Genomic DNA, 13,505 nt, shown 5'->3' on the forward strand with positions numbered 1-13,505 from the left:
TGGTGCTAGTGCTTCCAAGCATAAGCACAAGTCACTATCTATCCAGGAAAAGGGTGAATTTCCATGGTCAGGTCCCGAGGTTGCCGGACTAGAGAGAGGATGTCGAGCTGTACTACATATTGGGTGGTGGGGTCAGGCACCAGTGGCTGTCAAGGGCAGTTGAGGCCTCAATGACTTTTTGCTTACATTTTCTCTAGATTCATTAAACCATACAAAATCCTGCTGTTTTCTTCAAGACCCAACATAACACAAGGAATGTATTAGGGAACACATTTTCTATAACATGGACATGGCAGATGCGATTTGGATATAACACGATTGAGTAAATGGAATTATGTCACTCAAAGTAGGAATACAGTCAGCTGTTACAGTGTCGCCTTGGTTTAACATCACAAAAAGCGTTGCGCCACCCCGTAGTCATTGTTTATCTTCCACACTTATTGGACATTTGTTATCGAGGACTGTGCTTTATCTTAGTAAAAGTACAGTTCAGTATTATCAACTTAACTGCTTTTAATTACAATATGTGGCAAGGGTGTAAAGTATTCTGGTAGTGGTGGCAGTGGAAGTGAAGTAAAAAAAGAAAAGCTATAACTTTAGAATACAAATTAGATGTGATAAAGTGGGATGAGCCCTCATGTGCTCCTCCACCACTCATCTCAAATAAACGTCTTCTCTTCTTGTGGTGAGTGTTAAAACATTTTTTTATAGTTCATTTACATTTGCTATGGTTAAAAATTTTTTTTAAAAGGTTATATCATTAAAAACTGCTAAGAGGGTCACACTCCCGTATTATTTCAACATACAGTGTATTTGTTTTGCACCCTCTTTCACAGCTCCATTTTCTAGTTGCGTAGCAACTACACTAACTCACTGTCACAGGCATTCTTCCCACTTGTCATGTTTTTATTCTATTAATGAATGATATTACGTATTAAACTAAAACACAGTTATCATAAAAGAACACATAAAACCTAATAAGAGTGTGAAAGTGGTGTCCCATATTGGTCAGTTGTCAGTTAAGTTGGTGCTCTCGAACCTACTACTCCTTAATTCCCATTGAAACAATTGTTATGACAATATAATTTTCTATAATGTGGTGTTTTTCAAGAATGCAACTAACATGTTATAGGAGAACATATTGCACTGTAATTATATTTCTATTTTTCTTTAGCTTATGTGACAACCTAATGATTCTGAAGCCAATACAGTACTGTACTGTCAAACTGAAGAGAAAATAACTATATTTTGGTGTGAACACCCATGCTAAAAAAAAATAAGCCTGAAGGACTTCATGCATAAAGGGAGCATAATGTACATGCCAAGTTCCAGCAGAAAAACTTATCATAAGTTCAGTATATGTGAATGGGATAATAAGTATGGTCATCTGCTGAAAAACACTGACACTCTATTACCAATACTGTGCAGTACAGTACTGTACTTGTAATGAATGTGACCTTAATAAGTATGCATGCATGCAACATAAGAAAGCACTTGTTTCATTCAGCATAAAAATACACAGGTCAACTCAACAAATGACCTCACACCCAAACACTGCCTAAGCAGTAGAAATAAAAACATTCAGGGTTTTCATCTCTGATTCCAGAAGTATGTTAATCATATTTTAAAAAACGTATGACTGAGAATTTTTCTTACCCGAGAAGGAAAAAATCTAATGCAGCCAATCCATAATCTCCCAAATATTTAAGATATTTTATTTGCATTTTATTTATAAATCATCAGCCTCCACAAAATATTCTTATTCCAAAGATAGAAAAAATGCATACTGTACTGTACTATATAAAAAAAGTTGAAGAACCCAAATCTCAAGAACTAAAAAAAAATATATATACTCTATGGCAGAAGGAAAGAGACAAGTCATATGTTAACAATACTCTTGTGATATTTTAACAGCCAATGCTTTATATGTATTGTGTCTAAACCAATTCTGGTGTTCCTACCAATGAGATGAGAGTTCACCTTCATAGTCAGGCAGGTTTTGAAAGGTATCACTTCCTAAGGTGGGCACTGAGTTGCCCATTTGACGTATTATTGGCCCTCACATAAGCTAAACCTTTTCATCTTAAGAATTATAACTCTACAACTGTTCAGAGTCAATGTAAACATTTTTTTTTTCCAATTCATAAGACTAGGAGCCTCCACTTATTGGACTCTAGATCATACCTTCATTATTAACAAGAGAAGATGTGTCAAACGATGCCAGTGAGCCAGCTAAGGCACGACAAGAGGGAGCTTGTGAGGTGCCACTACTGGGTCCTCCAGAGCTCTGAGTATCAACTGTCACATTTGTCGAGTCACTAACTGCAACAGTGTCAGTTGACCCCAGGCTGTCACATGCTGACCAGCTGCGCATGCTCATGGAGCGAGATGTGCTGTGATGGAGAGTATTTGAAAAAATAAATTTGTAATACTGTATAACAAAATGTTATCTTTACTGAACACTTTCAACATCAATAACATATTACATTATTCTAAACCACCAATTAATAATAAAAAAATTAAGTGGTAAATCATTCATGCAAAATTATTTATGCTCTAATGTTTACTGATCACTTAACTAGTAAATTTAAGTCACCCATATTATAACAATTATTTTCTGTCCAGAAATTCAAACACCTTGGGACCAAGCAGTGTGTGGATTCTGAAAATTATGTATTTTTGAGTGGTATGGAGGCAAGATTGTGGTTTTACATAAAAAAAATATATTTTAAATGGCTTTGTATGTAATAATTATAAAGATAACACTAAGATAGATAAATGAAATAAAATAACATTGATAATAAATGTTTTATTACAAGGTAAGAGGTCATGATTATGTGAGTGCTGCCACTGTGTCCTCATTATGGATTAATTTTCAAATTCTGTTGTAACTGTCTGGCTTTTTCACACAAAAGGACCCGGTCTCTTCTCCATTCCTTACACCACACATGCACCACAGTGGCAAGCACTCTTGACCTTGCATCATGCAATGGTTTATATTTGCTGACCAACAAATTTGTAATGCAGAAACACCTATGTCTAGTATTTCAGCCTTTTGAATGATATTAAGAGTTACATGCTTCCTCTTCGCCCTAATGTAAGCATCACTATCACTTGGTCTTTTCTTGGTCATTGTTAAGGTAGAATTTCTGATTTTAAAAAGTTTGTAGTCACAATCATAACCAACAATATGATGCAATAAACCACAAGACAAAGACTGCATGTGTGGCAGAGCACACAATTTAGAACAGTTAAACTGCCAAAATGACACTCAAATCTTGGCATCCACTTTAAATATGAAATTATGCAGATTTCTGAGCATTATGGATTCTTGAATTTCAGATTTTTGAGCTTTGACTGTACAGTACTGCATACTTTAATCCCTTGCCATCTGTGGGGTTATATTATAGAATTGTCCTGTGGTTTTCAACACCATGGTTGTCAAGGGCTGGTGAAGTAAGAAATAAGAGGCTAAGGGAAGTGACCCCTGAGAGACATACCTAACATCCTATAATGTACAGCTTGAGGTACAGAGTGTTTGCTATTTTTTCTTTGCTGAAAAAAAGGCGTTTTTTTTTCGAGAAAAAAAAAAAAAATTTGTGATATAGTCCAGAATGCGACGTCTAGCTTTATACCTAGGTATGTTAATGCCTAGCATTAACTCGCCAGGCCAACATACAAGAAATTAAAACATCTAATAATTACTTAAGTACGTAATATTAGGAGGACAATTCGCTACCTGGCATTGAATTGCAATTCTCAAAACCCCCTCCCACACCCTCCATCACACGCATTGCTACCGTCATCTCTTGCCATAGAGCAAGCAGTAAACAAATGTCAACTCTCGAGAGGTGGAGATGAGTGGGATGTTGACGTCACATTGTGGACTACAGTACTGTACAGTATATAACAAAAACTGTTTTTTAGAAAAAAGCCTTTTTTCTAAAAACCAGGTTTTGTGATATACAGTCAACCCTCACTTTACGCGGTCCCACATTCCGCGTTTCCACGTTCGTGCGGTACCCTGCCGAAACCCGGGAGGCTCATATTCCGCGGTGCATGTACCCCTTTACGCGGAGAGTGTCCGGCTCGACGCTATTTTTAGATTCGCCCCTCCCGCCTCCGCCTGGGCAAGCCGCGCAGTAAGGTTGCGCAGTGCATGTCTCTGTTGCGTTATCACTGACGTCATATGACGTATCGGACTGTGATTGGCCATGCATCCCTACCTCCCTCCGCTGCTAGCTGTAATTGGTTTAAAGTAATATGACGTGTCCACCCGGGGGGGGGGAGGGAGGGAGGGAGGAAAGACGACGCTTGACCTAGCCGCGGCAGTTTCATCCCTCTAGGCCACACCGTGTAATCGTGCATCCATTGTTCTGTAAAATGGCTTCCGCCGGACCACCGCCCCGAGAGAGAAACCTTTCCTTGCCTGGACCCAGCCGCCCTAAGCCAAAGAAGACACGACGTTCCTTAAGCTACGAGGTGAAGCACAAGATCATCCAAGAGTTAGAGAAAGGAACAAGACAGGTTGATTTGGCATGCCAGCATGGTGTGAACGAATCTACGATCCGGACAATAAAGAAGGATGCAGCCAAGATAAAGGAGCACATGAAGATCACAAAGTCTACAGGTGCTTCTATGATCAAGTATTTCCACAACCAGGTGCTTCTCAAGACGGAAAAATTACTTGTGAGCTACTTAGTGCGTCAGGCGCGACGGAACATGGTGGTGGACACGCGCTCTGTTAAGGAGTACACATGTGAACTGTATGCTGCAGTGTCACGAAAGATGGGAATTACAGAGCCCAAACCCTTTAATGCTTCCTCTGGGTGGTTACAGAGGTTTAAGATGAGGAACAAGATCACCAATATCAACATTGGTGGTGAAGAAGCTAGTGCTGACCGTGTTGCGGCTAGGGAATTTCCTCCGTTTTTACGTGAGATTATGGAGGAAGGACAGTACACCGACGACCAGGTGTTTAACATGGACGAATCTGGTCTTTTTTGGAAAAAGCTACCTTCCAAGACCTTCGTTGTGAAGAATGCCAGCAAGATTCGGGGCCGGAAGTTGCAGAAGGAGCGCAACACCGTCCTGTTTACCACCAATGCCTCCGGTACCTGTAAGCTCAAGTTATCGGTGATCCACACAGCACACAAGCCGCACGCCTACAAGAGCATGGACATGACCAAGCTAAATGTCCACTGGCTGACCGCACGTAAGGCGTGGATGTTCTCTACACTGTCCCTTTCCTGGTTTGATGACTGTTTCGTTCCCGATGTAAAGAAATTCTGTGAGCAACAGAATGTGTCATTCAAGATTTTGTTGCTGCTGGACAACGCACCAGGACACTCACCCCTACTGCTAGATCGTCATCCCAATGTAAAAGTGGTCTTCCTTCCTCCCAACACTACGTCTATATTACAGCCCATGGACCAAGAGTTAATCTGTAATGTAAAAGCTGCATTCTCAACTAAAAAAATCAAGCTCCTGAACGACTACACCAACACCAAGGAAGAGTTGTGTAACCTGAGTGACACCACCACCGATAGCAAGAGCGAAGACGACGAGGATCAACAGTTGGCAGAGCAACAAGTACTTTTCAAACAATTCTGGAGAATATTCAACATCAAGAAAGCTGTGGACTTCTTGGTGGAGGCATGGGATCAGCTGTCTGTAGCAACTGTTCGTCACGCATAGAGACATGTGTTGCAAGGCATTCCGGCCGTTAGGCAGAGTAAATCTGTGACTGGTGAGGTTCAGACTGTTGGAGTAGCAGTGGACCTTGCCAGAGAAGCTGCGCAGAGTGTTACAGCTGCAGGCTTCTCTGAGACCACCAACGACGACATCCAGGAGGTGATAAGGGATCCTGATGTGACTACTGACGAGATGGTAGATGATGATGACGTCATTGAAGAGGCAGGTGGTGCGTCATCCCAAGAAGAACACCGCAAAGCATAACAGAGTTCTTCGCCCGCAACCCACCACAGCCAGCCCAAGCCAGTGATAGTGACAGAGGTAGAGACAGTGAAGATGACTTTGAGGGATTTGTCAGGGAGGCCCTGACAAGTGTGGATGACAGTGATGGTGACTCACCTGAGGGCCAGTAGCCTGCACTCTGCCTCGGAACCAGCCTCCATTCCCGTATGCCGACCCATCTCTTCTACTAACGTAAGTGTTAAACCTAACTTTTAGTTTTCCTAACCTAACCTTTATTTTTCCTAACTTAACCTTTATTTTTCCTAACCTAACCTCTTCTATATTAATTGTGTGTGCATACCATCATAAAGTTAAGATAAAATTTTTACTACAACATAGTTGTGTGTCGTCAAAAAGTGGAGTTTGGGGGTCGGCCCGGTCTCTATTTCAATTAATCCCATATGATATGTTGTTCACGTTACGCGTTTCTCACTTTCCGCGCTACCCTGTGGGTTGTATTAACCGCGTAAAGTGAGGGTTGACTGTAGTCCAGAATGAGACGCCTAGCTTTATACCTAGGTATGTTAATGCCTAGCAATAACTCGCCAGGCCAACATACAGGCAATTAAAACATCTAATAATTACTTTATAAGTAATATTAGGAGGACACGTCGCTACCTGGCATTTAATTGCAATTCTCAAAACCCCCTTCTGCACCCTCTATAACACTCACTGCCACCGTCATCTCTTGCCTTAGAGCGAGCAGTGAACAAAAGTCAACTCTCGAGGGGTGGAGATGGGTGGGTTATCGGCGTCGCATTCTTGACTATATCACAAATACTGGTTTTTAGAGAAAAGCGGATTTTTGTTCAATCCCGAGTGCGCCGCCTAGCTTTGAATACCCAAGCAGGAGGTGGAGAGGGAGGTGACGTTGCATACAAGGCTCCGCTAGCTTAGGTCCAGATTATGATTATAAACCGTTTGGAATATTTTCCAATATTAGGAACATTTACCGGAAGGTAAAATGTTAATTTATATATGTCAATGAGGATACTCACTTTATTCTGATGAGGAAGAAGGTCCTGGTTGTGGAGATTAACTAGGTGGGGGAGGGGGCCCCAGCACCACCACATGTGAAGCATCTTTCAGAGACAGATGAAGATAGCTGTTTTGAAAAGTTTTTGAAGATTTCCAAAAGCCCACTTCTCTGATCTGACTGAGGCTCACATGCCGCAGAAAGGCGACAGACCCTGCATATTTCTTGGTGTCATGTGCCAAAAATTTCTTGCCAGGGTCTGCTTGATTCACTAACTGGGATAAATATTTTGTCATTTGACTAGGAGACAATTTCTTACCATCCCGGGACGAGAAAACATAGGGGCCTCGATTAGGGAATCTGGTTAACCATTCCTGAAGATTTTTAACTGTGCACAATATATGAGGAACCCTTGTCTCATCCATTAGCCATTTTATCCTAATAGGTTGAGCTTGAAAATCCTCCCTTTCATTTTTTCTTAGGATCTCCGTAAGAAAAAGGGTGACATCTTCCTCAAAAGATATCAATAATGATGGATTGTTGGAAATTGAAATCAGTTCACTGATTCTCATACCTGTTGCTATTGCTAGAAGGAAGGCTGCCTCCCGGTTCAGATTTATAATGTAATTAGGCCCCATAAGAAATTTAGTAACTTTTTCTAGAGACCAAGGTGGGATTCTCTTCGGCCGAGGGGGTCTCTGAATGAAAAAGGACGATCTGAGCATTTGATAAATCCTTGGGTTCAAAGTAATAATAAAACCCCATGACAGCGGTCAACCAATGCTGATTTATAAGATGCAATTGTCGATCCTTGAAGGCCTTTGCTATGAACAGAAATTCTAAAAATTCTAACACAACTGTTTCCGACAATGTGTCTGGAGTCGCTAACTTGATAAATTGTTGAAAAAGTTTCCAAGCTTTCTCATATCGCATAGAAGTTTGGGGTCTATGACCTGCTAATACTTGGTTAACTATATAGGAATTACCCAACAATCTATGTAAACTCCTTTTGAGAAACTCCAAGCGTGAAGTGCCAAGGATATCTCGAACTGAGAATGCAGTACCTGGTCTAGACATCCTTGTTGCAATTATAGTGGATGCAGGCACCAAGGTTGTAGGATCCAATATGGTGCAATTAAGAGGACCTTGCCTTGGAAGGATCGGAGTTAGAGAACCACTTTGGGCAATATTTTCACAGATGGGAACAGATAGATTGAATTCCAAATGTTCCAATATATGAGTAGAGCATTTCCTAAAAGGTTCGATCGCTCCAGAGATGCATAAAGTGGCATCTTGTGATTTTTTAGGGAGGCAAAGAGATCTATCGTTGGAGTTCCAAACTTCCTCACTAGACTCTTGAACGCTGATACCTTTATGGACCATTCTGTTTCCGTCGATACTGGCCTGAGACGGGACAACGCATCTGCCCAATTGTTTTGTACTCCCGGTATGTGAGTTGCTTTGAGGTAAAGTGTTTGTGTTACACAAACTTTGAAAAAAATTTCTGACAGTTTTAGAAGAGGCCAAAATCTGGTTGAATCCTTGATGATTGAGACAAAACACTGCCGTTTTGTTGTCCATGGCAAACAGGATCGTCATATTTTTTAAATTTGGGTTTGCCGACAACAAGAATAGGACTACTGCTAATTCTTTTACGTTTATGTGTTTGTCCCAAAGGGAGTTGCTCCACTTCCCTTGACTGAATTCCTCTTTTGAGGAATAGTATCCCCATCCTATTTCGGACGCATCCGTACAAACGACCAAATCTGTTTGAGGGGAACCCAGGGAGATGAACTGATTAGATTGTCCAAATTTTTCCACCATGACAGATGATTCTTGATCTGAATAGGGAGAGAAGCAGCAATATTTCCATTTCTGTGAAGCAACTTCGACCCCAGATGAGTTAGTTGCTTCTTCTTTAACTTGCCCAAAGGAACTACTATGGTGGCAAAATTCTACAGACCCAGTAGTTTTTCCCAAGCATACCAAGAAACCTCTTGCTTTACACAAAAGGCTTCTACTTGGTTCATCACATGTTACTTTTCCTTCTGGTAGACTGACTGACTGCTGATTGGTATCCCAATAGAGACTTAACCAATCCAATTTCTGACATGGTATGAGATTTGATTTGACAAGGTTTATCTTTAATCCTAGGTTTTGAAATAGTACTAATGTACGTTGGGTCGCCCTTTGACAGTCTTCGAAAGAGTTTCCCACTATCAGCCAATTGTCTAGATAAGCAAAAGTTCTTATGCCCTCCTTCGCAAGATCTCTCTGGGGATGTTTGCCAGTTTTGTAAACACTTTTGGCGCAATTGTCAGGCCGAATGGTATCACTGTGAATTGATAACTTACATCCCCCACTGCGAATACTAGAAACTTTCTTTAACTGAGAGCAACAGGCACGTGATAATAGGCATCTTCAAGATCCACTTTTGAGATTCAAGCATTGGATGGAAGTAGATGCCTCAGATGATCGTAAGTGAGCATCTTGAAACTTGTTTTGGTAATGAACTTGTTCAGGATGGAAAGATCTAAAATCCACCTCAGTTTGTCGCTGCCTTTCTTGGGGACTGGGAATAGGTGAGAAATGAAACATTTCTCTGACTGCAACAGTTCTATCACACCTCTGTTTAACAGTTGAATTACAAATTGTGTGAGCAAGGGGGTTGGTTTCTGACCCCTTTTTGCTAACACTAGGGGAGGGCACCTCAACCTAGTTCATGTGAGGCCCCCTTTGATTGTCTAGTACAGTAGAACATCGATTTAAACGACTCAATTTAAGAGTATTGATTTGAAGCGACACCTACAATTAAGGACACTGTTTTAGTTTAAAGAGAATCTTTCCTATTTTGCACGAGTCAATCTGGAGCATCGTATTTAAAATTTGCGGTTAATGTTTCTCTGAGCACGCTACACTGTCTTAAGGGCAAAGCTGTACTGTACATGTACTCAAAATAATGTACTAAATGATTACTAAAATTTTTGTCTAGTGCAAACTATAGCATGATTATATTCAAATTAATCACTATTTTATAAGACTTCCAGCAATGTAAATTACAGTGGTCCCTCGGTTAACGAGCACAATTCGTTCCAGGAGGTTGCTCGTTAACCGAAAAACTCGTTAACCGAAACCATTGTTTCAATGGGTTTTTGGGTAATTGGTTCCAGCTCACCGAAAATTGCCTAAATTCAACAAAAAAGGTAGAAAAGTACACTTACTTTGAGGTGTGTACGTAGAAGGCTCCTGGATGATGATGATGTGAATTAGAATGGGGGTGGAGGAGAATGGAGAAGAGAAGGCATTGGGGTGGAAGAGAAGTCACCCCATGGCACCATTTCACCCATAAAATTTTAGTTCTCTTGGTGTAATTCAAGATTATTTTCTTTAAATCAACACTACACTGCATTATATATTGTCAATATGTAAAATAAATTTCAAAATGACCAATAATTTGCTTGGAAACACAGAAAAAAAGCATTTAGTTGAAAAGAGTCTCAAGCAAGATGTTACCTCCACTGAAAACAGAGAGATACTAACGCCTGTCTGGTGTGTTAACAGGCTGGATGGCACGCCAGAAACTAGTTTCTTTACCTTCAATTATGTTCAATAATTGTTAAAATGACTAAAAAAGTTAATATTAAACTTTTAAAATTATTGAATAGTATAAACTTCTTGCTATTTACTAAAATAGTAAGGAATTTAAGCCCTAAAACCGATTACTGTATTGGCGGACTAATACTACAGCTGGTGGACCGCCAAATGCAAGCGAAAACATGTTGAAGTCGGCTCGTAAAAATCTCGTTAATCGAGGTATTGCTCGTTAACCGAAGTTAAGAATGTTATGGAAGGTAAATCGTTAACCAAAATCTCGTTAACTGAGGCGCTCATTAACCGAGGGATCACTGTATATTACTTATTAAGTAATTATTAGATGTTTTAATTGCCTGTATGTTGGCCTGGCAAGTTATTGCTAGGCATTAAGATACCTAGGTATAAGCTCGGCGTTGCATTCTGGACTATATCACAAAAACTGGTTTTTAGAAAAAAAACGGCTTTTCCCTGGTCATTTCTGTGACGTTTTATAAACAAAAAACAGAAACTCAATCTAAGGGACGTAAATAAACAAATTTATACTTCACTAGACTTTCAGTACCAACTGTCAAACATGTCACTGTCACCTCCCTCCCTCCCTTCCCCCCTCCCAGCCAGGGTTTGGTGGTTATACTAGGCTTTAAGTTTTTATCTTATATAATATTACAGACTAAAGTTAGGAGAATATAATTTGCATTGCTGGAATCCTTACAAGACAGTGAATAATTTGAATATAAACGTCATATATTTTGCACAAAAGAATTTTTTTTTAGCCATTTGTAATTAGAAATAAAATTTGTATGTCTAATGTGAACTATAGCATCTTTATATTGAAACTAATCACTATCTTATAAGAATTCCAGCAATGAAAATTATATTCTTCCAAGTCAGTTTAGTGACATTTTATATGAGAAAAATTTAAAGTCACTCTTAAGGACAGATAAATAAATAAGCACTAGACCTTGGCATCAACTGTCAAACATAATTATCACCTCACCTCCCCCACTCCATCTTTCCAGCCAGTAAACAGACTATTTCCCATCCCTTAATTTTAGCTGTGTTGATTTATGAGTGTTTGTTTTAACATAATACAGTGAAACCTGTAAAATTTGAACCTCAAAAATTTGGATACATCTAAAATTCAAATTGTATCTGATTAAAAATAAGTGCCCAAATTTTAGGTTTCGAATTTGAAAATATCGCCATAATAATTCAAGCTTTCAAATGCGAACATAATGCTGAGCACGACAAGTGCAACCGGGTTCCAAGACGTGCTAGGTCACGCATTGTATCCAGTACAGTGAGGGTGGATGGAGACGGAGTGTTGTACAGTACAGTATTTGGAGACTGGACTGGAGACTGGCAGGATTACATGGAGACCACTGTATCTATAATGTTCTAAATATATTAGCATAAATGTTGTTGAATATAAATACAGTAATACCCCGATTTACGCGGTCAATTGAACCCGCGGAGGTCTGCGTAAAACGAGAAACGCGTAAATGGAATAACAGAACATATGGGATTAATTTAATTGAAATAGAGACTGGGCCGACTCCCAAACTTCACTTTTTACGACACAATACCAATGTTCTAGAAAAAATAACATCTTAATTTTATGATGGTACACACACACAATTAATATTTAAGAGAAATACAGTCGCCAGGTTAATGTCCATTCAAATAATGGACTCAACTCCCCCCCCCCCCTCATCTTCCCATGCTCGCTAGCTCCTCCCTCTCTGAGAAATGTTTGGGTGAAAACACTAGATTTTAAGGTATAGTAATAAATAATACCTCAGACTAAAGTTAGGATAATATCATTGACATTGCTGGATTCATTGCAAGACCAGGAATATTTTGAATATACACGTCATATATTTTGCACAAAAGATAACATATTTGCTCTGTGTAAACAAAATTCTTACATTAGATCTAAAATTTGTATGTCTAATGCAAAATCTATGATGTTTATATTTAAAATGATCATCATATTGTAAGAATTCCAGCAATGTAAATTATATTCTGGCCGGGTAATTTGTATGAATTTTATGAGCTAAATAAAAAAATTATTCTTTACCCGCGTATATGAGTAGATGCACAGCGTAAATTGGGCATTCCGTTCTGGCGGGGACCGCGTAAATGTGGAAACGCGTAAACGAGAACCGCGAAAACCGAGGTATTACTGTACAGTAATACTTTTAATTTATTATACCTATTGCTTATTGACAGTTTTTAGACGTGTAAATAATTTTTGTAGCATGTTTTAATACAACAATTTGCTCTGGCGCTTCCATACATCTAAAATTCGTATACTTCATGAGCCCATGCAATTCGAATTTTCGAGGTTGCACTACTACAAAAAACAATATTTTCTTTATTCTAGGAGATGGGCTGAGGTGCATCTGGGTAAACTGTCAGTCTGTTTAGTGTTTTATGTTTCTCTCAAGTACCAAACTAAATTATTCTATTGAAACAACACTTCAATTTAGTGCGATTTCGGTTTAAAGCGACCTCTTTTGGAACGTGTATCTTGCGTTATATCGATGTTCTACTGTACGCCCAAATGGGAGAAGTCCACTTGTTTTCCCAACCTCTTAGACCACCCAGCTGTCTGGCTTCATTGGAAGGGAATGGTCGCTGATGTGGTGGAATAAGGTCTCCTTCCACTTCTGAACAAACGGCCACCCTTACTTCGTCTTGAATTGTTTCCTCCTCTAAAGTTTCCTCTAGCAGCTGGTCCTGTTCCCCTATTAGACCTTCCTCTTTTAAATTTCCAAAAGGTCTTAGGACTCCTGGGAAGAGTAATATGAATAGCTTGCTCAAAAGCTGATCTATACTTAACTAATGTTTGTTCATCAAACAAGGCAGGAGAAAGAGGGGAAGAACATAGCAATAAATAAGCACTACCACTTGAAGCATTATTAGTGGCTTGCTTCCTTAGCTGGGCTTTTAGTTT

At 39.6% G+C, this 13,505-nt stretch overlaps 1 protein-coding gene across 1 annotated transcript in view; it reads right to left on the bottom strand.

The window, feature by feature from the left end:
- LOC121873144 overlaps positions 1-13,505 on the bottom strand; it is an 86,767-nt gene continuing 73,262 nt past the window's right edge. Inside the window, exon 3 of the mRNA XM_042376461.1 lies at positions 1-2,393. Within this exon, the coding sequence (XP_042232395.1) occupies positions 2,174-2,393 (220 nt within the window). The 3' untranslated portion in view covers positions 1-2,173. The remainder of the gene's footprint in view (positions 2,394-13,505) is intronic.

This window comes from Homarus americanus, unplaced genomic scaffold (assembly GCF_018991925.1).
Source record: "Homarus americanus isolate GMGI-L3 unplaced genomic scaffold, GMGI_Hamer_2.0 scaffold32929, whole genome shotgun sequence".
Classification (NCBI taxonomy): domain Eukaryota; kingdom Metazoa; phylum Arthropoda; class Malacostraca; order Decapoda; family Nephropidae; genus Homarus; species Homarus americanus.